This window comes from Mesoplodon densirostris, chromosome 11 (genome assembly GCF_025265405.1).
Source record: "Mesoplodon densirostris isolate mMesDen1 chromosome 11, mMesDen1 primary haplotype, whole genome shotgun sequence".
NCBI lineage: Eukaryota > Metazoa > Chordata > Mammalia > Artiodactyla > Ziphiidae > Mesoplodon > Mesoplodon densirostris.
In genome coordinates this window covers 45,951,670-45,978,863 of record NC_082671.1, presented here as the reverse complement: position 1 = coordinate 45,978,863, position 27,194 = coordinate 45,951,670, and the positions used below count along the sequence as shown (strand labels likewise).

The window sequence follows — 27,194 nt, the reverse complement described above, 5'->3', positions numbered from 1 at the left end:
ATACCGTGGCCACTCAGAGCAGACGCTGGAGTTCTCACCTCAAAGTCAGGACCACACATGCGAGGGTCTGGTCTGGGGCTGGGTTCTGGTGGTGGGTGGCCTCACTCAGCGGGTGCCCAGGACCCCAGGCAGAGAGCTGTGGACTCGTCCCCGACCCCTCCTTCACGCCTGGGACGCACCAGCGGCTCTGAAACGGCACGCACTCACACAGAAACTCAAAACACACACCCAGGGAACCCACAGCACCGCCCAGAGCGAAATCCTGCCGCCCGCCGCCTGCGCTGCGCTCCGTGAACACGCACTCACATCCACCCGCGTGGGGCACACGCAGCCTCCCGCACCCGGCGCCAGCGTGCGTGCACTCGCCTTTGGGCGCTGCCGGCTGTGTGTGCCCCAGGCTGCCAAGCGTTCCTTTGGGAGGGGGAGGAGAGGCTGCGAGGAGTGAGAGACGAGCGCGCAGGCAGAGAAGGGAGGGGGGAAAGGGAGGGGAAGCTGGCCCGGGGAGGAGGAGAGAGGCGAGGAGGCGGCGGCGGCGGCGGCGGCGCGGAGGGCTTGGACTGGGAGCCCAGAGCTCGGCTGGGCAGCGGGAGAGGAGGAGCCTCAGGAACTGCAGCTCTGCCAGCTTGGGCCGAGCCTAGAGACACCGGCCTGGCTGGTCTCCGCCAGCCGCAGGTGGGAAGGGGCTGGGATGGAGGGCGCGGGTCTCCCGGCTAGCGGCTGAGGCTGAGCCGCGGGGCTGTCTCCTTCCTCTGTTCCGTAGACAGAGGCTGAGCATGGAGCTGTCCCCCCCCAGCCCTCCCGAGATGCTGCAGTCGGATTGCCCGTCAGACCTGGAGCTGAAGTCAGCCCCCAGCAAGAAGATGTGGATTAAGCTTCGGTCTCTGTGAGTCCCCGGGCAGGGGAGTTGGGGGAAGGGATCTTAGGGAGCCTGGAAAGGCGGGGGAGAGCCGGGGCCGGGCCGGTGGATTCTCTCGGGCATACATGTTGGCAGGTGAGAGGAAATAAGCTGCCCTGACACGCGTGGCCAGACCACATGTGCAAGGCATGTGCGGAGCAAGCCGGCCGGTTGGAGCGGGTTTAGGAGTTGCAGAGCTAACGATGTGCCTGCGGACCCCTCGGGTGACACATGCAGCGCAGAGAGGCGGCACAATATTTGCGGTGTGGCAGGGCCGCGGACGGGCAGCATTCGCGAGGTGCCAGGCTGACTCACACGTATCCATGTGCAGGGGTGTGCAGATGTGAGACACATCACATGTGTGTGCATGACTGTCCCAGGGTCACAGAGATGTGTGTAGAGTGATTGCACACAGATGCAGATCTACTGCATGGGGATACTTGTGCTAACCTGTGGGTTATATGTATCTCGACTGGGATTGGTGGTTTCCGCCTCCTGCATCCAACGGGGGTGGGGTGGGGAGGGAGGGGATGGGGGGGCGGGGCACCCCATACCTGAGCTGCTCACCTCTCTGCATATTAATAATGGGGGACCCATCTGGGATCTAGAGAAGGGGTGGAACCCCGACCTGGGATCTGGAGGAGGAGGGGTGGAGCCCCTACCTGGGAGCTGGGGTGGTGGTGAAGAGAGATTTGTTGACAGGGGCAAGGTAACTGTCAAAGCCTATTTGTTGCTGTAGGGTCTCCCAAGGATCTCCAAGCACATTTAGGCATCTTTTCTTATTGTTGCAGGAAGAGGGCATGTGGGGAGGAATAAATGGGAAAGGGGAGGACTCCGTTGTCCCATACTCCAGTTTCAGGGAAGGAAAGGAACTTTTCTTCCTGCTCATCAGAGAAGGAGAGGATTGAGTCAAAGACAAGCCGTGCATCATGTTTATCTCCCTGTCAGCTGCCATCGGGTCATCTCCGCAGTCTGTTGATTCTTAACTAGAGCTAGGGAAGTGCTCCTCTCCCTGCTAAGACTGTCCATGGCCCTAGGAAAGAGGCTGCAGATGTTTGGTGAGGAAATACAGGAAACACAGCCTCCAAACCCAGTTCCTCACCAGCATTCTCAATGGTGAGCGCTGAAGCTTTTCATTTCTGGGCTCCGGCAGAGGGAGAGATGGGGGTAGAATATGGATAGATGTTTATGATTGTGTTTTTTAAAAAGCCTTCACCTGTGGTGATAAGATGACGCCTTTATATTGGGCCCGTGGGTCTGATTTACACACTGGCTGCTTAGAGAGGCCTTAGGGAGAATGGAGGCATAGTGGGCAACGAATGTGCCATAGTGGAATCCAAATATGCTTCTCGGTCCCCTCCTTTGCTGTCTCTGACCAATGCAACTTGCGGGCTCCATGAAATGCAGCCTTGGAATGAGGTTCTGGGATGAAGAAATGGAAAACCGGATTGAACTGATTTTTGTTGGGAGGAGCACTGGGTGATTCTTGACAGAAAACACTGCTCTGTGAACAGGAACTAAGCTGGGAAGAAGGGTAGGTAGGGAAGCGGTCAAAAGGTAAAGAAGCGTCCACAGGGTCTATAAGTGGCAGAATTCAAGGTGTCCTGGGATGCTTCCCCACAGCACTAGTGCCTCATCGTGTACTTCCCTGGCCTCTGTTCCAGGTAAGGGATGCTGCAAATGAGCAGGTTCTACCATTTCACTCTCTCCCACACCTTGCTAACCACAGGTCTTTTCTGGAAGCAAATTGCTATTTCTTCCTTTAGTGTGAGAAGTGGTCAATGGCAAGAGAAGAGGACCCTCACAAGGAGGCACTGAAACCCAGGGGAAGAAGGGTGTAGAGGCAGCTGCCCCTACAGAGTGTGTTGGCTGAGATGTCCTTACAGGAGATCACTGTGGACAAGGATCACTAATCTTATTGGTGAGACTGTTCTGGTCTTCACTCACTTCAGCAATCTGGTCCTTAAGAGTGCTAGCTGCATGTGATAACTTACCCAGAAAAGTACCATCTCCTCAATGTTAATTACCAGGAATAGATTCCCAGTCTCGCTTTTTCAAAGCAGAGGCAGATCTTGATATCAAGTTAGATCCCAAGTTGATAACTTACTAGATTTGGCCCTGTTTGAATATTGGGCGGGGTGTGTGTGCTTTGCCAATCAGATGAAGGGAAATAAAAGGATTTAGGACTTTTGCTGGGTAGGAGAGGGAAACAACTCTCAGGGTCGAGTGGTTTCTGAAGAGGTGAGCAAAGAGGACATTTCTTCCTTTAAATGGAAATAGAACCCTCACCCTCACCCCTACTCACCACTGTCCCCAAATAGGCCTGGGTGGGAAGGGGCTATTTAGTCTGGAAATAGGTAGATGGACGTGATTATCTCAGGACTAGACACTGAACAGAAATGAAGACAGATAGACTATATACATTCCCATGCTCAACATATCCTATCTCCCCCACCCCTATGACCCTTTTAATTTCTAATCTGGGACATCAAGATTCTCTTTAGGGAACCCGGGCCTGGTGTTTTTTCCTCTGGTTAAAAAAACCCATAGGAATATAATTGTCCAGGGCAATTTCTTCTTGGGAAGGGCATCCAGGAATTCTGTTTCCCGTACTAGCACTCTGCCAAAGCTAAATTCAGAATCTGGAGCATATTAGCTGGAGAGTCTCCAGTGTGGGATTTCACCTCTACCTAGCAGGAAGATTTTCCTACCTAAGCAGACTAATAGGCTGAGGCATGAGAGAGGCTGAGACAGGCAGTTCAGGGATGATGGGTTGGCCAGATGAGTTTCAGCATCTTTAACCTTAAGATGGAGGACTGGACTTGCCTGCCCACCCTTCTCTGAGACCAGAGGGCCTTGAGGAGTGTGGGGAAGGGCCAGTAGAAGTTGAAAGGGTTTTCGGTGTCTTTTGTGAAACAAGAAAAGCTATGAGCAGAGATTGGTTTGCCATCCTTAGCTCATTCATTCATTTAACAACTATTAACTGAGTGCCCCCTGTGGGGCAGGTGATGTGCTGGATGCTGTGGATATAGTGGTGGACAAAACGGACTCAGTCCCTGATTCTGTGGAGCTTGTAATATGGATCAACTCCAACAGATGGAGTGGAGGGTAGAGAAAGCCTCCTGCTCCTCGTTTTGCCACACCCATCCAAGTGGTAAAATTCAACCATTCTGGTATCTGCCTCCTATTTTCCTTTGGGGGGGTTACCTACACAGGAAGAGCACATATATGATTTCTCTCTCTCCCTCTCCCAGGATAGTACAAGCATCACTCTCTTCTCTCTGCTCCAGTTCCTCCTGGAATTTTACAGACAGAACTTCCCTTTTCCTTGGGATAGTATAGACACAATCCCTTTCTCTTCTCCTTTCTCCACATGGTGTACACTCAGGCTCCCATGGTCTAGACCCAATGTCCTAAGCTGTGGTTCAAGGTCATTTCAGGGGACCTGGAGCAAAGACCCAGTTGGGGATTATTTTTGCCCATCTTTGTTTCATCAGAGTCTAGTGTGGGACTCAGAACATAATAGGCACTCAAAAATTGCTCTTAAATAAAGGAATGAACAAATGAATTAATGAATATACCTGTATATGTCACAGAGCCCAGTTCCGTCTCTGATTCTGTGCTGCGTGTATTCCTGTGTGTAGGGGGTGAGGGGAGTAGGCATGGGGATGGAAGAAAGGGAGAGGTTGTTTTTGTTGTTGCTTTTAGAGGGTGATGTTCAAAAGGTGTGGTCCCCTCTTTTGAGGACCTCAAACCAGAGCCTGGAACTGAAGGATTTACAGAGAAGATACAGAAGCAAGCTGGATATATGAACGAGATATATCAGGATGAAATTGTGAATGCCTGACGTGTATACATATGAATCTGGGTAAAGGTTGATGTGAGTGACAAGGACATTTGGTGGAGTGTGAGCTCCATGACGATGTCTGTTTTTATGTTTATAAATGGCATGTGTGATAATAAATATGTTGGGATAATAAACACGTGCTTACCTGAATACCTGAAATTGTCCTATGTATGAATGAGATGATGTACGTGTGTACGTGAGTGTGTGTATAGGTAATGGGATAATATGTATGTGTGATCTGGTGTATGTGTTTGTGACACACCCAAATTTTGGACAATCTGGGGAGGTCAAATGCACAGGAGGAAGAAGCCCAGGGACTGGACTGGGTGCCTCACTGATTTATCCCACCTTTTGTCTTCATTTTGTATATGCCCCATGGACTGATCTTCTGTGGCTCTTACCAGTTTTGAAAACTGTGCTGCTGTCCTTTCTCTGCATATGGCTGTGGAGCTGCCATGAAGACTGCAGGATAAACTGGCTCCCCGGACCTCTGGAGAAAAAGGAGCATCATTTCTCCCAGGCCTTGGCAGGAATGATTTTTAGTGCCTTCCTCCCTGGATTGGCCCTTCTTCCTTTATATTCAACCATGGCAAAGGGAATCTCTCCTCCCTGGGTTTTATATCCCCCTCTATTGTCTTGAATGAGGCAGCTATTGCCCCCACCAACTTTGTCTTGAATGAAGCATCTCTCGATGGTAGAGGGTGGAAAAACACCTGCAGTAAGATGAGGGGGAGGTGCAGAGATACGGGAACTCAAATTTAGACCAAGGGGAGAACTTCACAAACCTCTGGTCAGAACAGGTGGCTGGAGGGGACCGGGGACCAGAGTGGTGGCAGTGGAAGAGCAGAGGGAATATCGGGAGACTTGAGCTTGAGTTCTTGTTTCCATTCTGCCAAGTATTAGCTGCATGATCTTGAAGTCACATAATCTCTGCGTCTCTGTTCTTTATTTGGTAGCGTCCATATGAAAGTGGCTGTTAAATGATAAAGTCTGAAGTTCTTTCAGCATGGGAGAGCTTGCTGTGTGAAGAGGCAGCGGGATGGGAATAAATGGGTGGCCATTGGCTTGGATGGGGAGAAAATAAAGACTCAAGAGGCAGGAATATGAATGACTTAATAGGTTTGAGTCCTGGTGTCTGGGACCTGATTTGGAAGAGTCTTGCTGATGAGCGGTTGTCTGGAGGGGGTGAGGCAGGTGACTGAGGCAGGGGGTGAGGCAGGTGACTGAGCTTAGAGAATAGAAGGCTGGGTGGGGTGGGAAGAGGGCTGTCCCACGAAGGGTGTGGGCCCCTGAGGTCAAAAGAAAAGAGAGAAACTTACTCCTTGTCATCTCTTTCCGGACTGGTCAAACTAGAAGTGGATGGAGCAATTTTAAGTTTTGGTGGGTGTGGGCAGCCTAGGGACTGTGTTGGTGAATTCCGTGAGCATTGGAGGAATTCCCCTCTGGCATTTATCCTAAGTCTCTAGGCCTGGGGGTGATATGACCAGGTATGACACATCCTATTCTAGAGAATCTCTTACCCTTAGAACCCAAAAGCACTCTGCTTGCCCGGGAGCCCCAGGAGGCCGGTTAAAAAAGACAGAGGAGATCCCAGTTTGAGGTTGCCACTTAACACTTTTGCCAGGAGGAGGGTGAAGTAGGTTGGGGATGATGCTATGGGACTGGAAGGCCAGGTGACAGACTCAGGAAGCTTGGATGTCTCTAGACCCTTTCCACCTGCCCCCAGTCCAGGGAGCTCCTGAAGTCAATGCAGTGAGGGGTTGTGTCTCATCTTCTCTTTATTTTTTTGGCGATTCCCATCAGATTGGGATGGAGGAGCCGGGAACCTTGAAACAGATCTTTCCTTCTTTTTTGAGTCTTTACGGGGATCATCAAAGATTTGTTTGCAGCTTCTCTGCTCCCTCTGCTTTCCTCTTCTTTGATTCTTCCTGCAGCCTTTCCTCTATCCCCTTCCCTCCTTTGTTCCCATCTCTTTCTGGTTTCTCTTTCTCTGCTGGGCTCTATTTTGCTCTCCTCTCTTGTCCCTCTTCCTCTCTCTCTTGGTCAGGAGCGAGGACCACCCCCCACCCCCCGCCCCCGCCAGCTTCCCCAGGCTCAGGTGTTGTTGCGGTGATTGCGGTGATGGTTCAGGGCAAGTTTGCTGCAGGCACCCTTTGGGGCCGCCTGATGAGCCCAGCCTCAACTCCTGTATTCTGCAAGGCCTTTCTTTTGCCATCTCAGTGACCTCATCCTCCCAGCTCCTCTGGGGAGGAAGCCGGGTAATTGCCTTTGGATCTCACGGGGCTGATTTTCGCAGGTATGGAAGTTGAGTAGCTATTTTCCAACTCTCTTCAGGACAGCAGCAGAGAAAGGGGGACAGAACCAGGGCAGCAGGTGGGCTGCAGGTGAGACCACTGGGAGACTGGTCTCCCAGTTGTTATGTAATGAGATTGTCCCCTAAGGGAGGAAGACTTAATGGTCTGCGAGAACTGGGGGAGAATCCTGGGAATAGTGAGTGGGGCAAAGATGGGACTTGAGGGGGAAGAAGGTCTACTGAGAAAGGAAAAGGAGAAAAGCGAGTTGTGATCCATTCGTTGCAGGAAGGTCCCTCGTGCCAGTGCTCTTGCCCCTCTGTCTCCCATGTCCCCAGTCCTGCAGCTGCTCCTCTCCCCTCAGTTCCAGTGGCATCTTCTCGCTCTCTGGGAAGAAAACAGCAGGTTAGGATATGACTTCAGCATCCCAGACCTGGCAGAGGTCCACTGAGGGAGCTGGGATGGGGTTTTGGTGGAGAAGCAGGCTTGGGGGAGAAAGGGCATATCCAGGGAGAGGCCTGGGGGCTCAGGGCTGGGAGATAAGCTAGAAAGGGGGGTACTCAGGTGGTACTGTTGGATCCAGCCAGGCCCCCAGGTCAGTTGATTCCTCAGCTGCAATGAGAAGTCAGACTTGCAAATAATTACAGTGGCTGCAGTGGGATTAGCCTGCCAGCTGGCATTGGCACCATTTAGGTTGGGAAGGGAGCTTGGCTTCCAGGGGGCTTAATGACTCTCTGGCAGGCAGGACCTGGGGACCATAGAAGCTTCTTTCCTTCCTATTCCTTGGCTTCTCTGCTCCCCTGTTTATCATCTCTTGATCATCTAACTTGGCACCATCCGCCTAGTTCTCTCCTCTGCGCCCACCTTGTTTGGAAACTTCTCGGGGCCTGGGTTGAGTGAGCACACATGCCAACAGTATTATCAGGCTCCCTAAACCCCAACCGTCTCTCTACAAGCAGTAGCTTTAGAAATTCCAATCTGAAAGAAACATAATAAATCAAGTTGCACCAGACTCACCCCAAAGACTTCTTTGTCCTGCCCATTCTCTTCCTTTCTGTTCTTCTTTGACATGCCAAGAAAATGCTGTTGTTTTCATTGCAGCGAGATGGACTGAAGATAGATATGCAGGAGAACTTCCTGGAAAGTTCATGGAAGTTAGAATGTAACCTTCCTATGGTAAAGAAGAAAGCCACCCTCCTCCTTTAAAGCATCAGGTTAGGGCTAAGTTGGGGGAAGCAGTGAGCCAGTCAGAAAGATAAACTCCAACCAGGGACCCGAGACCCAGGCACCCTACTTCCCTAGTGCCTCCAACCCAGGCAGTGACTCTGAGAACCATAATGTGTTACAGAGGGGGAAACTGATGCCCAGAAACAGTTGGTGAGGTGGGGGACAGGGCTGAGACCAGACTCAAATGCTGCTGATTCACAGTCTAGAGCTGCTCCCATCACACTGGCAGTCAGTACCTTGCCAAGCTTCCAACTCACTCTCCCAACCCAGGCCCCCTTCAACGTCTGTCAGGTCCCCTGGAAGCAGGACATCTGCTGGGAACATCTGTTGGGACGTGGTTTGGAGGGCCGGTGGGGTGATCCTCGCGCAGGAGGTTAATGAGTAGAATTAAATAGTGCAGGGAGGGCAAAGAGGAGTGAGCAAGTGAGCCAGAGACGGAGTTCTCCTGGGTGGGGTCCTGGGAGCCTCCTCTCTGGCTACCCTTCCCCTGACCTTCTTGCCCACCCCTCCTATTTCCTCCGTCTTTCAAGGGCTGAAGCCTGAGGGAGACATGACTCATTTGTGTGCTGCGAAGGCAGCTGGGGTATCTGGGTTCTTATTAGGCTGGCCTAAGGCTCCAGCTGCTTAGATTACCCCTGCCTCAGCTGATCTGAGCTGTGCTGGGCTGTTGCTAGGAACACCTGTGAGAAAGGGCTTCCGGTCAGGAGGCGGAGGGGGGAGTTGCCTTCAGACACACGTGGGGTGTGAGCCGACAACTCCCCCTCTTCTTCAGTGTTTCCCAGACCTTCTTCAGCAGCACTTTTCAAGTGTCCTTTCTTTCCTTCCCTGCCCCCTTAATACCTCCTGCCCCTCTCCCTCATCTCCCTCCACTCGCCTGGCTCCTGTCCTTCCCCCACTACCCACCAGCCTTCCCCAGGCCCTGCCCAATTCTCCCTCGACCCTCCCTCCATCCAGCTCCTCTGTCCAGTACCTGGAGATCTCTCACCACCGCTGCCATGTCAACCCGAGGCCTGTCGCCTCCCGGGATGGTACCCCAGCTCTGTCACCAGGGGGGCTATTTTTATCTCTGGAGCCACCCCCGCCACTGTGCCCAGCCAGCTGCCAGAACTGGGGCTGCCTGTATAGCAGTGGGAAGCCAGGGGAGTGAGGGGAGCGGCACTGCTTGGGTAAGGTGGGGATCTGGTTGTTCCTGGTCTCTGGAGCTCCATGCTCTGCATGTCCCCAGCTTCCGCTTCCGCTGCTTCCCTGGTCCCTGGAATAAGGAGCCGGGGAGGAGACCCAGACATCTGGAATGGTGGTGGCGGGGAGACTGGGCTTTTCCACATCAGGGGCCCTGGGTACAAGGGTGGGCACGGGGGACTTTGTTCATGGAGGAGTTGTAATGAACCTTGCTGAACTAACTAAAATAAAAACTAAATAGTAATCTTTTGCATTTATGCATCACTTTATAGTTCCCAGGGTGCTCTCATAAGACCTCATTTGATCCTTGTGAGAATTCTATGAAGCGTGTACTTACCCATTTTACAGCAAGGAAACTGGAGCCCAGGGTGTCTTGTCCAAGGTCACACATAGTGCTAAAGTCCAGGCAAAATCTCCTGATTTTAATTCATATCCTTTTTCTATTGGATTTAGATGATTACCTTGATTTTTTTCAACTTCTGAGATTTTGGAGCCTTTAGATCAGCCAGGTAATCCCTTCCCCAACACCCCTCCACCCACTCCCCCTCACATCCCTCTCCTCTGACGACAGGCAGAGTCTCCTATGCTTTGCTCATCCCCTATTCCAGCTCCTGTTCTTCAGTGCAGGTGGGGAATAGTGGGGATGGACCAGGGAGGGAGGCATTGTAGTTGGGCTCCTTGCTATTTTAAAACTACATTTAAGGGTTGAAGGAAGATTCATGCTGGGATCATCACATCTATGCCCTGCCTCCCATCCAGGGAACAGTCTCCTTAGCTCAGACAGAGGTAGAGTGTGGCATGTGTGTATATGTGTGGGTGAGTGGATACGTGGGAAAAATTTTTTTTCCCAGGAAGGGATGGTGGTTGATCAATATCCTAATTAGGAACAGTTGATAATAGGCTGGGATGAGCATGTACGGCGTGCACGCTGGGATGATGCAGCATCTGTGCACGTGGGGTGATGTGGTAAGCTGTTATTTGTCCAACCATCTTTGGTTCTACTGGGCAAGAGAGCAGAGGGATGGACAAGACATCCTCTCTAGAGCTTTTCTAGTCTAAGAAATGTCTACCTTTCAGTAGGATGGTTGAGGTTAGTGCCTACTTGGCTCAGGGGGCTGGGCCTGGAGTCAGGTGAGGGAGGGGAGCTGGCTTGGGTTGGTGTTTGCTGGTGTACCACCTGCCCCCACTCCCACCCCATCTGTATCTCTCCAAGCGAGCTTGTCTACAGAGCAGGCTGCATAACTTGTCCCTCAACCTCTGGGTGGCAGTTCTAGGCCTCTGACTCTGGGTCTAGTTCTTTCTCTCTAAAAACACTACCTAGCGCAGCGGCCGCGCTGCATGGCTACCAGGAGTTCACTAGAACACAATTTTGTAGACATTTAGCCTGCATTGCTGCTTCTTGCTGCTGCTGAAGCCCACTTCCGCTGGTCCCAGTAATTTCCCAAACTTCATTTGTTTATAAGCCTTCAAGGATATGGCACGGTGACAAGGTATTTTGATTTCTCCCTGCTTTTGGTGGGAGGGGTGCGAGGCGGGGTGTGTGCGGTGGGTGGAGCAAGACTTCCCATCATAAAATCCTGGCTCTTGGCCCGTTTCCTTTCTTTTCTCTTTCTCCTGTCATACTCATCCCCTCTAGTCGCTTTTCCTCATCCCAACGTTACCCCCAGCCCTAAGCCATAGATTAAGGAGACTAATCGAGCGGAACTCTCTTCACCCGCTGCGTTTGGCTTCACTCCGGCTCTCCCCCTTAGCCCCGCCTCGCCCCTCCGCTGACCAGTCGCGACCCCAATGCACTTGTATTGGTGATGTCACCCCACCGCCAATCCGGACGCGGGTTGGAGCTGTATACGCACATCCACTTCGCGCCGCAGAGCCTGGGTTCTTTTTCTTTCTAACCTGAGCGAGAGCAAAGCCAGGAGGAGAAAGAGGAGTCTTGGTTCCCAGGCACTTTCTAGGCTATCCCATCACTTCTCTTCTGCTTCTGGGCTGGATTGACCTCTCTCCAGTTAATTCACGGTTATTCCCCAGTCCCCGTTTTACAGATGAGGAAACTGGGGCTGGGAGTATTAAAGAAACTTGCCCAGCCTCTCGGTTTCGATGAGCAAGTCCTTCTGACTTTCAGTCACTACTTGGGTGGGGGCTTCCCTCCCCGTTGAGCGGATCTCTGGGCAAGGATCCCCGGATCCCTAGCTTTAGCGAGCCCCTCTCCTGCAGTTCCTAGTTGTCTTCCGGTCTTGCTCCCATCCTTTCAGGTGGGTTAAAGCTCATTTTGAAGAATGGCCCCGGAAAAAGACCCTGGGAGGGAGCCGAATCTGCCTTAGCCTCGCTGAGGGGCTCTTACAGGGCCCTTTCCCTTCACTACAGACTTCCTCTCATGGACAAATTCAGGATGGTTCCCTGTCCCTGCACCCTTAAGCCTCCTACTAACCCTTTCCTTCTCCCCAAAGAGGAGCCCCACCTCCTCAGAGCAAGGGGCTGGCCTGTACTATTTCTGTCCTTTCTGGGATTCTTCTGAGAACAGATTCTTGTTTTCAGTCTGATTCAGATGTGAAACTTCTCCTGCGGCCTCTCACCCACTTGCTGTGGGCTGGGTCTCTGCCTCATCACTCCTTCCTCCAGCCAGGCTCCTCCTGTTCTCCTCCCCCAAATTCTCTCTGGTCAGTCACTTTTGTTGAGACCTGGAGGAGGAAGTCAGGGGCCCAAGAGGGAGCCATTCCCCTCAGGGGCCCAGGGGGCCTGGGGGCAGCATTTTGATACTCTGAAGTAGGAAACTTTGATTCCCATGGCAAACCCTGTTCCTGTGCCGAAGAGTCACCTCCAGGGCCCCATCCTCAGGTAGGCGGCCAGGGATGAGGAAGGGAGAGGGGGGGAGGAGGAGGACAGGCTGCTGTGGGTCTACCAGTTGTAGTTTGGTGGAGGGGAGGGATCAAGACTTGACAGCCCCATATGCTGTGTGTGTGTGTGTTAGCAGTGGCGGGTGACTTAGTAGTGTTTCCCCTCTTTCTCTCCTTCCTGACCCCCAGCATCAGTTAGGACCTCATATTCCTCCAATATCTCCTCATCTGGTCCTAAAACCTCCAGAGGGGAATAGGATTCTTCTCTCAACTCCCAGCCTCTTAGCTTGAGGCTGCCCTGCCCTAAACCCCCTACTTACAGTGATCTTTCAGGGAGTGTGGGTGCTGGAAGTAGTGGCAGGGGACTTTGGAAATCGTCAGATCATCCGGTGGGGGCTGGAGAAGCTGCACTCTTCTGGGGCGTTGGGATTATTACTGCTCAGAGCCGCCTTTTCCAGCTGGCTGCCAAGAGCTGGGAGAGACTGGGGCCTCCAGCAGTCAGGACCTGAGGCTTTCCCGTCGTGGTATGGGGACTGAAGATAAAGGAGAAAGAAGTGGTGGTGGTGAACCAGGGCTAGGAGTGGAGTGGAAGGACTGTTGGGAAACTTCCAGGTTTCCTTAGGTCTGGACGAGGACTGGACAGGGGTGAGCATCCTGCTCATCCAAGCAGATGAATGCCAAGGTGTGGACCTTGGGTGGGTCTGTGGAGATCCTAACTCTGAAGGGCGTTAGAGTCAGAGAGGCCCCCTGCCAGGCCAGGAAGTGTCGTGGGGAGACACGTGGGGAGAGTTATGTAACTTCAGGAGGGAGAAGTTCAGCACCTGGATCCTTCCAGCTGCCCGAGTCCAGGTCCCTTCCTTGGCCTCCCCATTTGTCAAATTTATTCTTTAATCTTTCTTTTCCTCCTTTACCCCCTCCCTCTGGTATCTGGATCATGTTGGGTTCAGATTTCAACAGAGGCTATAAAAGAGCTCCTGGACAACATCGAGAGGTGGAGATGGGAGGAACTTGGAGGGAGGGCCATGTTGAAAGCCAGCCTACAACCGCACTCTGCTTCCCAAGCCCTGAGATCTCAATTGGGAGTGCTGGCAGATAGCCCCTGACCTGATTAATCTGCTCCCATTCCCTTTTATTGTTTAATGAACATTTACTGAGCATGTACTGTGTGCTCTGGGCACAGCAGCCAGGATAAAAAAGTCACTGTCAGTGCCATCAAGACACCCCCAGTTTCCTGGGGGTCTGATGGTGTCTGCAGACACCATCACCCCAGGAAGCCTGGATGACTGACCCTGAAGGAGCTGTGATGCAGTGGGGTCCGGCCTTGCTTTTGGTGTTTGGGACACAGTTAGGCTCCAGTAGAGTGAGCTGTAGGCTTGCCAACCTGAGTGAGATTGACAAGTTGTGTGACCTCGGACGAGTCTTATAACCTCCCCCATAAGGAGATTGTGAGGCTCAAGTCAGCTTTGTAATTATAAAGGAGAGATCATGGTCATTATCATCCTCTCATTTCCTCTGTTAGGGGGCTTCCTAATTACCGGCCTCCGTCCAAACTAGGCTCACTCTTCTCCACCTGGACTTGGGATCAAGAAGGCAGGTAGGTGCTTGTTGGACTTGAAGGAAGTGAGGCGTGAGCTGGGCCAGCATGATGCTGGTCAGTTAATTCCAATTCAAATCATGTTTAAAGAGCCTCATTTTATATGCCAGGCCTTTCACATACATTCTTTCATTTACTCCTCTTATTAACAGGTGGTTTACTGTTGTCCTCACTATTTAACAGATGAAGGAATTGAAGCTTGAAAATAAAGGTTCTCCAACTTTAGTGTGAATGAGAATTATCTGGGATGTTTGTTAAAAATGCAGATCCCTGGACCCAAACTTCAGAAATTCTGGTTCAGTAGTAGTTGTGCAGTGAGGCCCAGAATCTAAAATTTTCACAAGTATCCCAGGTGATTCAGATGTAGTGGTCTACAGGCCACACTTTGATAGACACTGATGAGGAATTAGTGACTTGCCCAGGACTCAGAGCCAGGAAGTGAAAGGTCTGCATCCAGGCGTCCTGTCTTCCAGAGCTGTGCTGGGAGCCTGGGTTTCTGCATTGGAAATAGGGGCAGCACTGCCCTCCCGCCTCCCTCTCTCCCTCCCTCTAGGCCCATTGTGAAGACAAAAGGAGAGAATGTAGGAGAGAGCTTTAAAAGGTAGAGCTGGCAGCATTGTCAGAGATTATGCAAATACATGCAAATGAGCACCCATGGGCTTGGCTGTTCACTTGGGAGCCTGTGCTGGGATGTGTGTTTCCCTAGGTGGCGCAAGAAAGAAGAACTTTGGTGGTGGGTATTGACCCCTAGTGGGCAGAGTTTTCCACTGTAAAAGGGGCTGATCGAAATGGAAGACTGGGGCTGGGATTGGGAAGAGATGGGACCAGAGGCCTTTTTTTCTTCCTGGGTTGTGTGTCCCCAGAGTTGAGGGTCCCTGGCCCTGGGGACTGACCAGGAGAGGGAAGCTGTGTGCCCCAATGACAGAGTGTATCTCTTTCCTCTGTGATCTCTGGTCAGCTCTCAGTTGCTCCTTTGCAGTCCATTGGCTGGAAAGCCTTTTTAAAAAAATTTAACTAATTAATTAATTAATTTACGGCTGCATTGGGTCTTCATTGCTGCGCGCGCGGGTAGTTGCGGCAAGCGGGGGGTGGGGGTTGCTACTCTTCGTTGCGGTGCGTGGGCTTCTCATTGCAGTGGCTTCTCTTGTTGCAGAGCACGGAACCTAGGTGTGTAGGCTTCAGTAGTTGTGGCTCGCGGGCTCTAGAGCGCAGGCTTAGTAGTTGTGGTGCACGGGCTTAGTTGCTCTGCGGCATGTGGGATCTTCCCAGGCCAGGCCTCGAACCCGTGTCCCCTGCATTGGCAGGCGGATTCTTAACCACTGCACCACCAGGGAAGCCCCCTGGAAAGCCTTTTATGTTGTCAGCCTCTATTCCTCCTCCCTAATGAAGCCTGAGCTGGGGCTGAGCTTTACTGAACCCGGACTCTTCCTTGAACCACCTGCGCTTTCCACATGGAGATGGTGCAGCAGGAAGGCTGGAAGTGATATTAGAAGATAGCCCACCGAGGAGGCTGCAGTGTCACCCTCCAACTTCTTTCCCCACCCATTTTTCCCCTTTCCCTTCTGCCCCATTTGCACTCAGACCTGTCTTTGGCCAGGACTGCTGGTCCCTGACGCTTCCTGGGGCTGGCTATTCTGGATGCCCCTATTCCAAAGCTGCTGAGACCCCGGGATTCTAGAGCTGCTTCTGTTCAGGAATGCCATTGTTCTCCCTCCCCCCACCCCGGCATCCCTGGGAATCGATGCTAATTTCAGCCTCCGGTCCCTGACTCATTCTCTTCTCCTCCCTGACTCATAGGGTGACCTTGGGTTTCTGAAGCCCCTCTCAGTGGCGAACTGTGCTGGCCACCATTTCACGCCATCTTGGTTTTAGGTGGGATGGGATGGGGCAGGGCTGGGGGAAGGAGCCAGAGAGGAATGTTTCATTGCTTTCTTTAAAATCACTATCTAAAGTCAGAGAGCTCTGTTTGCTTTGTGACTGCCTGGGCTGGACTCAGGCAGTCACAAACCAGACTTTTAAGAAGCCTCCCTGTTAATCCCCTGGAATTCATGAGTGCAAAATATGAGGGATTGTTCCTTCAGGCGAAGCATCCAGTAAGTGAGACCTCCAACCCCACCCTCCCCACTTTGGCTCTGTGGGAAGCTGCCACGGGGCAGAGGTAGGGGGCGGGTACAGTCACCCTTGGCCAGAGGTTCTCTCTGGAGTGGCACTGGGGAGGCAGGGGTTAACCCTGCTTTTTCCTGGTTGATGGATTCTGGAATCATAATCGATTAGCTCTGCCGGGATGGAGTGAGGCCAGGCGAAAGACCAATTCAGATTGGTCTTTGTTCTGTGTCTTTGCCATCCCTGCCAGAGACAGCGGGGCTGTGGACATGAACCCCCTCCCCACCAAGACCAAAAGACATAATGAAAGAATGCTGGGGGCTCTTTTGATGGTTGTTGATCCCAAAGCCCTCTCTTAGGGGGAAGTAAGCAGTTTCAGCTCTTGGTTATTCAGACTATGAAACAGCTCATCCCCAAAACATCACCCCGGGAGCTTGTACCTGCCTAATTCTGCTGGGCCCTGGGCAATCTAAGCAAGAGTTTTCAGGAAACACTGACTAAAAGGGGGGCGTTGAGAGGTCAGAGGGGGTGGGGACCATGGAAGAGCCTGAGATTTAACTTTGGGGGCTAGGTAAACTTAGTACAGGCAGTGGCAATGACCTGTGATGAAAAACATTAACTGCTGTTATATTTTTAATTCTTTTTTTAAAAATATTAATTAATTTGTTCATTTATTTTTGGCTGCATTGGGTCCTTGTTGCTGCACGTGGGCTTTCTCTAGTTGCAGCGAGCGGGGGCTACTCTTTGTTGCGGTGCATGGGCTTCTCAGTGTGGTGGCTTCTCTTGTTGCGGAGCAGGGTTCTAGGTGCACGGGCTTCAGTAGTTGTGGCACGCGGGCTCAGTAGTTGTGGTGCATGGGCTTAGTTGCTCCACAGCACATGGGATCTTCCCGGACCAGGGCTCAAACCTGTGTCCCCTGTATTGGCAGGAGGATTCTTTTTATTTTTTAATAAATTTATTTATTTATTTATTTTTGGCTATGTTGGGTCTTTGTTGTGGTGCGCGGGCTTCTCATTGTTGTGGCTTCTCTTGTTGGGAAGCATGGGCTCTAGACGCACAGGCTTCAGTAGTTGTGGCACGTGGGCTCAGTAGTTGTGGCTTGCAGGCTCTAGAGCGCAGGCTCAGTACTTGTGGCGCATGGGCTTAGCTATTCCGTGGCATGTGGGATCTTCCCCGACCAGGGATCGAACCTGTGTCCCCTGCATTGGCAGGCAGATTCTTAACCACTGTGCCACCAGGGAAGCCCAACTGCTGTTATTCTATTAGAAAGATTAATGGGTTATGGAAGACTGAGGCTGTTTCTGTAAAATGCATCCTATTAGAGGCATCCTGTTCTCTTGACAAGGTGGCAGCGCCTAAGCAGGTTATCTGTACCCCTACAGGCTGCGCTACATGGTGAAGCAGTTGGAGAATGGGGAGGTAAACATTGAGGAGCTGAAGCAAAACCTGGAGTACACAGCTTCCCTGCTGGAGGCCGTCTACATAAATGAGACGCGGTGAGAGTGGTGACATGGGGCTGCGGGGAGAAACCCACACACAGAGGAGAAAGATACCAGACAGACACAGTGATTCAGGGAGGGCTGGGGAGTCGGACAGAAACCTGACCCGGCCAGAGCAGGGAGGAGGGGCGGGAGGGTAGATAGATCTGTAGGTAGAAATATCGGCAGAGGTACAGTCATAGAGTTGCAGAGACAGAGACAAACACAGACATCAAGAAGAGAACACTGTTCCAGAGCTGGAAGGGACCTTAAAGGTCATCTAGTCCTAACCTGCTTCCCAGTGCGGAGGCCTTCCAGACCTGCGCGCCCAGGATGGGAGCCACTGGTCACACATGGCTGTGGGGCTTGAAATGTGGCAAGTGTGAATTGAGATGTGTGTGTATGTAAAATACATGCTGGATTTCAAAAGATTTTGAAAAGAGAATGTCAACTATCTCATTAATATTTTTATACTGATTCCACGTTGGAATGATAGTACTTTGCGTGTATTAGGTTAAAGAAATGTTATCATTAAAATGGATTTCACCTGTTTTTTTAACCTTTGAATGTGGCTACTAGACAATTTAAGTAACTTATACGTGGCTTGCATTTTATTTCTGGAGGACAGTGCTGCTGGTCTGTAGCATCCTCGACGGGTGGTATCCATTCCACTGTCTGCTTGAATACTTCCAGAGCTGGGGTGCTCACTACCTAGCATAGTGACCTGTTTCATTATTGGAGACATCAGATAAACAGAAGTAAAAAGACTTAGCAAAAGAAAGGAAAGGGAGGGTCAGAGAAGGGAGAGAGCTGGTGTGAGAGTTTCCAAGGTGTGGCTGGGCATGGGCCTCTAGGCTGTGGAAGCACCTGCCGTCTTTCCTTTGTGACTCCCCTTCTGGGGCCTCAGGCAAATCTTGGACACGGAGGATGAGCTGCAGGAGCTGCGGTCTGACGCGGTGCCTTCGGAGGTGCGGGACTGGCTGGCCTCCACCTTCACCCAGCAGGCCCGGGCCAAAGGCCGCCGAGCAGAGGAGAAGCCCAAGTTTCGGAGCATCGTGCACGCGGTGCAGGCTGGGATCTTCGTGGAACGGTGAGGCTCACCCACGCCCTGCCCGCTTCTACCCCTAGCTGTGTCCCTCGTTCCCAGCCACCCTTGTCTTCCAGGACCCCACTGTACCACCAGCCTCACACGCCCACGGCCTATCCGCACAGCCCCGCCTGATCCGACGCCATTCCCAGACCTCACACCTGGGCTCCTTTTCGTTCTTCTCCCTCAGGATGTTCCGGAGAACGTACACCTCTGTGGGCCCCACCCATTCCACTGCGGTCCTCAACTGTCTCAAGGTGATCCTGGGGGTTTCAGGCAAGAGGAGAAGCTTGGGGGGTGTGGAACAGTCCTTGGGACTTTTAGACTCTTTACGGGATGATTTTTGCCTTCCCTTTTTTTTTTTTTTTTTTTTTGCGGTACGAGGGCCTCTCACTGCTGCGGCCTCTCGCGTTGCGGAGCACAGGCTCCGGACGCGCAGGCTCAGCGGCCATGGCTCACGGGCCCAGCTGCTCTGCAGCATGTGGGATCCTCCCGGACCGGGGCACGAACCCGCGTCCCCCGCATCAGCAGGCAGACTCCCAGCCACTGCGCCACCAGGGAAGCCCCTGCCTTCCCTTTTAACTGTTGTTTCCATATTCCTCAAACCAACTTTTCCCCACTCAAGAGGCACACTCCTGACTTCTTGTCACTCCCATACTGAATGATATCTGGGAAGAAAGAGGCCTATTTACCACTTCTTTGTTTTCCTGCTTCCCAAGCCTCTGTAATCATTGGGAAGTCCTCCTTGAAGTCTACCTGCAGCCCTCGCTGCTGCAGGGGATGTCCCCTTTGGGAGTCTCCCTGCCTAGTTCCTTGTTTCTCCACAGAACCTGGATCTCTGGTGCTTTGATGTCTTTTCCTTGAACCGGGCAGCTGATGACCACGCCCTGAGGACCATTGTTTTTGAGTTGCTGACTCGGCACAACCTCATCAGCCGCTTTAAGGTTGGGCAGCATCCTATCCCCGCCTCTGGGTAGGATTCTCTACTCCCACCACCCTGTTCTCAAAGGGTCCCAACAAGCAGCAGATTCCACAGGCTCCCTGGCTCGGTCTCACTGGCAGTGAAGTCGCCCCGTGCACACCCCAGTCTAGCCTTTCCTTCACTTGCTGCAGTCCCAGCCTCTGGCTTCATGTATTGCTTTCTAGGGGAAGATTCTAGCCCTGCAACTGTCCAGCCTAGGATTCTGCACTCTCGTCCTTGGCTTTGTCCCCTAACTTGTCCTCTCCAGGCTGGCTGCAAGTTCAGCTCCCTGTTTCCGCCCTCCTGCCCCTGCCCATGGATGCTGGAGGCTTAGAGGCCAGATGCTCTCAGCTGGTGCCCTGCAGGACTAGCGTCTCTCCATTTGTTTTTTTTGGGGGGGTCTCCGTCTCTCCATTTGTTTTGGAGGGGCTCTCCCTCCCCTCCCTCTCCAGCTCTAGTCTCTGTCCAAGGAATTTTAGGGAGAGGGTCAGCTCTTGGCAAAGCTAGGTAGGGCTGTAGGAGGGGAGGGAGGGTGGGAACTCGATTTGCTCTTCAGCTTGGCTGGCCAGGAAGTGTACAGGATTAACGTCCTCTTCAGATCCTGTGCCAGGAGGGAGCGTCTTTTGGGAACAGGGGCTGGAAAAAGATCACTTGCACGTGGAAAAACCACACTTGGAAGTGGAGGGTGAGGGGAGCTGAGGAGTCGCCAGGGGGGTATTTGGTGAGCACTTGGGTGAGGGTGACAATAGGCGTTAGGGTGGAGGAGAACATGTGTGTTCTGAGGGGTTTGGGGGGGTCAAAGGAGTCCAGCTGGAGGGCCCCTCCCAGAGGGCTCTGGAAGGTCACCCGGCCACCTGTGCCTCCACTTCACTATAACAGACTATTGGTGTGTGAGAGCCTTTCCTTGACCCTTGACTCCTCCCTTTACAACTCCCAAGGGGTTTCCAGAACTTCCCTGAGATGCTCAGCTGAGATTTTCTTCAGTGCCTCCCTGAGCCCTGTTCTTCTGCAGTTGCGTTTTCTTCTTTCCAATCCTGCCCTCTCCAGGACGGAGAACAGCAGGCTCTTATTTTTCCTAAGACTTTTCCCAGCTCATGTTTCTCCAGACTGGTTCTCAGGCTTCCTCCAGACACCAAGTTCTCCTACAGGTGCTTCCTCACCTGGAAGGACTGGTTCCCGGGAACTCCAAGAGTAACTGCATCACGTTGGGTTTGGCCTAGCCCCAGCCCACCTTGCTCCAAGGCAGTTCGAGAGAGAGGAGCCTTCTTGCTCTAGTAGTAGAGACCCCCTTGGAGCCGCCCTTTTCAAGCTCCACATTCTCTTCCTGGGCACCCAGCCCCTCCCATGCTCCTCCCCTTCCCTTCCCTTCCTCCAGGGACACCATGGCAACGCAAAAGCAAGGTCGGTTGTCATGGAAACAGTCCTTTAAAATTCCCTGAATTTGGGGCACAGCCCTCCAGGGGTTGGGACAGGGGATGTGAGGGTCTGACTGACTAGTGGCACATCCTCTGTTGTCTCGTCACTACTGCGCATCTCTACAGAAGCTTCCTCAAGTCCTGAACCCCGCTCTCCTTGCAGCCTCAGAGATCTAGGGACAGGTACAGACACCAGCCCCGCCCTCCCGGAACCTTGGGCCTTTGAAGGAAGCAAACGTACCCCAGGGCACCTGCAGAGACCGAGACAGGATTGAGACAGGATTGAGTAGCCCGCAGCCTGACAGAGCTCTGGCTCCTGCTGCTTGGGTGTGTGTGTGTGGTGGTCGAAGGGTGGAGAAAGGCTTCTCAGAGGAGGGGGTGATCCACATCTGGCTAGAGGGGCCTCTCCGGGTCATCTTATTCTTTTCTCTTTTTTTGCGGTACGCGGGCCTCTCACTGTTGTGGCCTCTCCCGTTGCGGAGCACAGGCTCCGGACACGCAGTCCCAGCGGCCATGGCTCACGGGCCCAGCTGCCCCGCGGCATGTGGGATCTTCCCGGACCGGGGCACGAACCCGTGTCCCCTGCATCGGCAGGCGGACTCTCAACCACTGCGCCACCGGGGAAGCCCCGGGTCATCTTATTCTTTCATTTGCTTCTGAGCCCCTCTCCGTGGTATTGGCTTGGGGATGGGGTGAAGTGGTTGGAAGGTAGGAGGGAAACTTTCTTTCCTCTTCTTAAAAATCTCCAGGGAAATAATAGTAATTATAGCTACTCTCTAGAGAACACTTACTAAGTGCCTTGTGCTTATCTCGTTAAATTCAAGATAGGTGGTATTCTCTTCATTCTGCAGTTAAGCATCTGAGGCACAGGAAGGCACGTGACTTGCGCAAGGTCACACAGCCAGCAGGTGGTAGAGCCAGGATGTGAGCCCAGGTTCACCCCCCGATTGCAGAGCCAGCGCTCTCCTATGCCCTGTTGCCTTCCAAAGAAAGGGCCTTGCTGACCTCCGTCTTCAGCCGCCTGCCATTCCCGCACATCCTCCACAAATCTCGATTTCCTCCGTCCTACTGCAGATTCCCACTGTGTTTTTGATGACTTTCCTGGATGCCTTGGAGACAGGCTATGGGAAGTACAAGAACCCTTACCATAACCAGATCCACGCAGCTGACGTTACCCAGACGGTCCATTGCTTCTTGCTCCGCACAGGGATGGTGGTAAGTGCCCTGGAAATCACTCTTCTGTGACTCAGGGTCTTATGGCTGCAGAACCGGGAAGTCTAGACTTTACTCCCATTTCCTTTTTTCTCTCTTTGGTTCCTCTCCTTTGGCATCCCAAAGTCTTTACAGATTCAGATTGGGCTTACTCACTCTAGAGTATTCCTGGGTGGACCGTAACTTCATGGGCAGCGCTGGGGATGTGTGCCGGGATGTGATGGGAATGTTGCTGGTTGTGATGGAGGAAGGTCTTTGGCCATTCCGCGAGCTGAGAAACGTGGCTGCATTAGCCCAAGAGCTGGCCTCAAAGAATGGAAGGGCTGGGCTGAGCAGTCCTGCCTGTGTGTGGAGGTCTCTGGGCAGCGGCCGGCACGGGGTCCACCCCCTCTCATCGTCTGTCTCTTTCTCCCAGCACTGCCTGTCGGAGATCGAGGTCCTGGCCATCATCTTTGCTGCAGCCATCCACGACTATGAGCACACCGGCACCACCAACAGCTTCCACATCCAGACCAAGTGAGGGGTGGGGACCTGGCAGGGGCAGGAGGGGCCGAGTGGAGGTGCAGAGGGCCGGACGCGGTGACTTGGGCTTTGCAGGTCGGAATGCGCCATCCTGTACAATGATCGCTCGGTGCTGGAGAATCACCACATCAGCTCTGTTTTCCGAATGATGCAGGACGACGAGATGAACATTTTCATCAACCTCACCAAGGATGAGTTTGTGTGAGCAGAAGCCAGGAGTGGGCATCCCTAGGGACCCCCTCACCCCAACCCTCTTTTCCCACTTCCCGGAACTCCTGCCTAGCAGTGCTGATCAATACTTGGGTTCTGTCCTTTCAGAGAGCTGCGGGCCCTGGTCATCGAGATGGTGTTGGCCACAGACATGTCCTGCCATTTCCAGCAAGTGAAGTCCATGAAGACGGCCTTGCAGCAGCTGGAAAGGTGAGATATGGTGGGGTGTGGCTGGGCATAGGCCAGAGTGAGGGGTGTGTGAATTGGGGGGGGGATCCGCATGGGTAAAGGGTGTGACAAGTGTTTACCTGGATATAGAAACTCTCCTGGCTCCAGGTATCTGAGTGTATCTTGTGTATGTGATGTGTACAGCCCAGGCAGCCGGTCTACTGGAGAGCGCTTGGCCTGGGGGTCTGAGATGGGCGTTCTCAGGGCAGCTTCAGGTCAGGCTTACTCTGGAATGTAATGGAAAAGCATTCAACTCTTTGGACTCATTTCTATATCTGTGAAATGTGAAAATGTAATGCCTCTCTCCACAATAGCTTGCCACCAGTTCCTACTCTAATAGGGCTATTGGGAGAGTCATGTGAGGTTAAAAAAAAAAAAAGCACAGAAGAAATGCCATAATTACATCTAATGTTGCTTAAAAGTGGGTGGGAGTATATAAATGTAAGGGAGAACAGACTGTGTTTGTGTGCCCTGAGGGTGTGTGTTAAAAATTGTATGGTGTCGGGCTTCCCTGGTGTCGCAGTGGTTGAGAGTCCTCCTGCCGATGCAGGGGACACGGGTTCGTACCCCGGTCCGGGAAGATCCCACATACTGTGGAGCGGCTGGGCCTGTGAGCCACGGCCGCTGAGCCTGCGCGTCCGGAGCCTGTGCTCCACAACGGGAGAGGCCACAACAGTGAGAGGCCTGCGTACCGCAAAAAAAAAAAAAAAAAAAAAATTGTACGGTGTCTGGGTGTGGGAGAGTGTGCAGTGTCAGAGCATGTCATTGTTGGGAAATAATAATAATAATAATAATAATAATTATAGATTACATCTACCGAGCACTTATTAGGTGCCAGACACTCTTCTAAATACTTATATCCTGTATGTCATTTAATTCTCAGAACAACTCTATGTGGCAGATTCTGTTATTATTTCCACTTAGGATTGAGGAGAATGAAATATGTAAATGTTAAGTAACTTGCTCTTTGTCACACAGCTAGTGTGTGATAGGTATGGTGGGGATTCGAACCCAGGCCCTTTGATTCTGAGAGCCTGGGCTGCTTCCTATACATATGTAAATGTGTGTGTGTGTGTGTGTGTGTGTGTGTGTGTGTCTAGTCTCACAGGGTGTTTGATCTGTGAGAGGGCGTGTGATGGGAAGTTAGGAATGGTCCAGGCTTCCTCTTCCTAAAAGACCAGTCTCCCTCCCCTTGCCATCTGCCCCAACAGGATTGATAAGTCCAAGGCCCTGTCTCTACTGCTCCATGCTGCTGACATCAGCCACCCAACCAAGCAGTGGTCGGTTCACAGCCGCTGGACCAAAACCCTCATGGAGGAATTCTTCCGCCAGGTACGAGGCCTCTTTGCCTGCCCCCGCCCCCCCCCCCATGGGGCCTTCTCTCCCCTTTGTTCTCCAAGTTCCCTGTTCCTACTCCAGCTCCTCATTCAGTGGCCTGCAGCTGCCAACCGGATCCCACACCCATGGGATATAGTGTCATCTCCGAAAAGCTTAACAGTAATTGCTGGCAGTGGCACTTGCATGCCACTCATTTCCAGGTCAAAGGCACAGGGATCCCTCTTCTCCCCCGGCAGCCCCTTCTACCCCCAGCTGCACCTCGATCTGGTAGACTGAGGTGCTTCCCCGCGCTGTCTGCTCCCCCAGGGTGACAAAGAGGCAGAGTTGGGCCTGCCCTTTTCTCCGCTCTGTGACCGCACTTCCACTCTCGTGGCACAGTCCCAGATTGGTAAGTGTCCCTTCCCGCAGGAAGGAGAGAGTTGCTAAGGCTAAAGGATGCTGGCTGGGCCGGGTCAGGACCTCTCTAAGTCCACATCCTTCAAAGCCATTCTTCCCGTAGCGGCAAGCCCGCTGTGCTAGAGCATGGGGTCCTGGGGTGGAGTTCTCTGGGGTCGCAAAGACATCATCGCAGAGGCTGCCCCCACCGGGAACTTTTCAGCTCCAGGTGACCCTGTTTTACATGCAGCCGGGGGCACAGCTGTGCCGGCCACATCCTCTGCCCAGGCCCCCAGGTCAGATGGCTCCATTGTGTTACCCCTGCACTGCAGGTTTCATTGACTTCATCGTGGAACCCACGTTCTCTGTGCTGACTGATGTGGCCGAGAAGAGCGTCCAGCCCATGGGGGAGGAAGACTCCAAGTCGAAAACCCAGCCCAGGTGAGGGTGGCAGCAGCAGCCGGGGGCCCACAGAGAGCACTGACTCCCAGGGAGGAGGTACAGGTATGGCGGGCGTGGAGAAGCAGGCGACTCCAAAATTGGGAGCCCCTCTACCGCGAGTCAGACACAGGGGCGGAAGGATGGGGGGCAGGGAGTGTGGTCTGCACCTCTGTTCCCTCCACCGTATTTACAGCTCTCCCATTAGCTCTGTCTTTATTGCCTTTCTGCTAATCTGCTTTTATTTTCCTTCTAGTAGGAGGGAAGGTGTGGAGAGGGATGGGGACTGCGGGTACCTAGCAGAGGGAAAAGAGGAGAAGGATGAGGCTCCCTGAGCCGACTGGTCTTCTACCCCCTCTACTCCGAGGGCCGTGAAGATGGCTCTGGGGTGGGCAGGGCCTGACCTCTGCAATGTTGGGGTCCGGCTTTTAGCTTCCAGTGGCGCCAGCCTTCTCTGGATGTGGAAGTGGGAGACCCCAACCCCGACGTGGTCAGCTTCCGCTCTACCTGGATCAAATACATTCAGGAGAACAAGCAGAAATGGAAGGAACAGGCAGCAAGTGGTGGGTCCATTGGGAGGATGAGGCCTTGCGGGGAGGGTGGCTGATGCGGCAGGAGCGGGTCCCTTTTCCTTAAGCCCGTCAAGCAACCCTTTGTCTGACTCCTTCCCTGAGTTGGGAAGGTGACTGACTAGGCTGCAGTAAGATCACAGGAACGACTGACTGGCTGACTGGCCTGGACTGTTCTAGAATGCGGACTTGAGAGAGGATAGGGACAGCCACATGCCACGACCCGAGGGACCCCATGCACATTGCGGTCCGTCAGTGGTACCCTGTGGATGTGGTAACCTGGTGGCCCTGGCTGGGACATCTCTTCCTTAACGTGGGAGTTGAGGGCTGTGCATTTTAGCAAGGTTGGAGAGGCTGTCCCCAGGTGGGTGTGGGTTGAACGTAGCTCAGCTCGAAGGAAGGGGGATGTGTGAGAATCCCTTACTTGTCTCCACATATTCCTTGGGTTTGGGGGAAACATACTGCTTGGTCTGGTCCCAGCTTCCTTCATGCCCCTTTGCAGGCATCACCAACCAGATGTCCATTGACGAGCTGTCCCCCTGTGAGGAAGAGGCCCCAGCCTCCCCTGCTGAAGATGAGCACAACCAGAACGGGAATCTGGACTAGCCTGGGGCTGGCCCAGGTGAGCCTGTCGCGGTGGATGGGGAGGGGCTTAAGGTTCCGCAGGGAGTTGGGCCAGCAGGGTGTCCCACAGGCCTCTTTGAAGGGTCATCTCTGGGGTTCAGTGGATGCAAGGTGGTCCTTCCCTCTTTCCCAGCAGGGATATGGAGGAAGTGAACACACAGACTCGAGCTGGGGCCTGAGTGGAGAGCAGAGTCCTCCCACCTGCAGGGAGAGAGGAGTGGGGCTGAGCAGCTCCTTTGTGAGGGCCTGGGGAGAGGCAGCACTCAGGGCCCAAGGCTCCGGGAGGTCAGCTGGGCGTGACTTTCAATCCAGCCCCGCTCGCGCCCTGGCTGAGCTCCTTCTGCAGGGCATTTTTTGCTCAACTGTAAGCGGGACTGAGTGGGGATCCAGTGGGACCCGAGGAAGGTAAGTCAGGCTGGAGATGAAGGAGGAGGTCAGAGCACCGAGGTGTCTCCTCTTCCCCCAGGTCCTCACCGAGTCCAAAGTGTTCAATGTCATCAGCACCATCTATCGGGACTGGCTCCCCCATCTGCTCCAAGGGAGTGTGGACGTCGAGGAACAGACAACCCACCCGAAGGACAAATGCCAGAGATTGTGGGATTGGGGAAAGGGCCTGTCCCCACCCGACACCCATTGGGGCGCAAGTTAATCTCCCGGCGGCAAGACCGGGGAACTTCAGGCTCCCAGTGGCCACTGTGTCCATCCCCCCCTGCCTCTGGACTCTCCCTATGACCAGATGACCGGCTGGAGGGGAGCTTCCGGGAGGC

At 53.1% G+C, this 27,194-nt stretch overlaps 1 protein-coding gene across 1 annotated transcript; it reads left to right on the top strand.

Annotated features, from left to right (window-relative positions):
• Positions 1-773: 773 nt before the first annotated feature.
• On the top strand, positions 774-27,194 carry PDE1B (phosphodiesterase 1B). Its single transcript, XM_060112105.1, has 15 exons — positions 774-883; positions 17,353-17,466; positions 18,356-18,538; positions 18,726-18,792; positions 19,363-19,479; positions 21,986-22,126; positions 22,539-22,639; positions 22,721-22,846; positions 22,964-23,065; positions 24,295-24,415; positions 24,728-24,809; positions 25,129-25,237; positions 25,667-25,797; positions 26,306-26,425; positions 26,894-27,194. Exons 1-14 carry the CDS (start codon positions 774-776, stop codon positions 26,407-26,409), a joined length of 1,608 nt encoding a protein of 535 aa, XP_059968088.1. The 3' UTR covers positions 26,410-26,425; positions 26,894-27,194.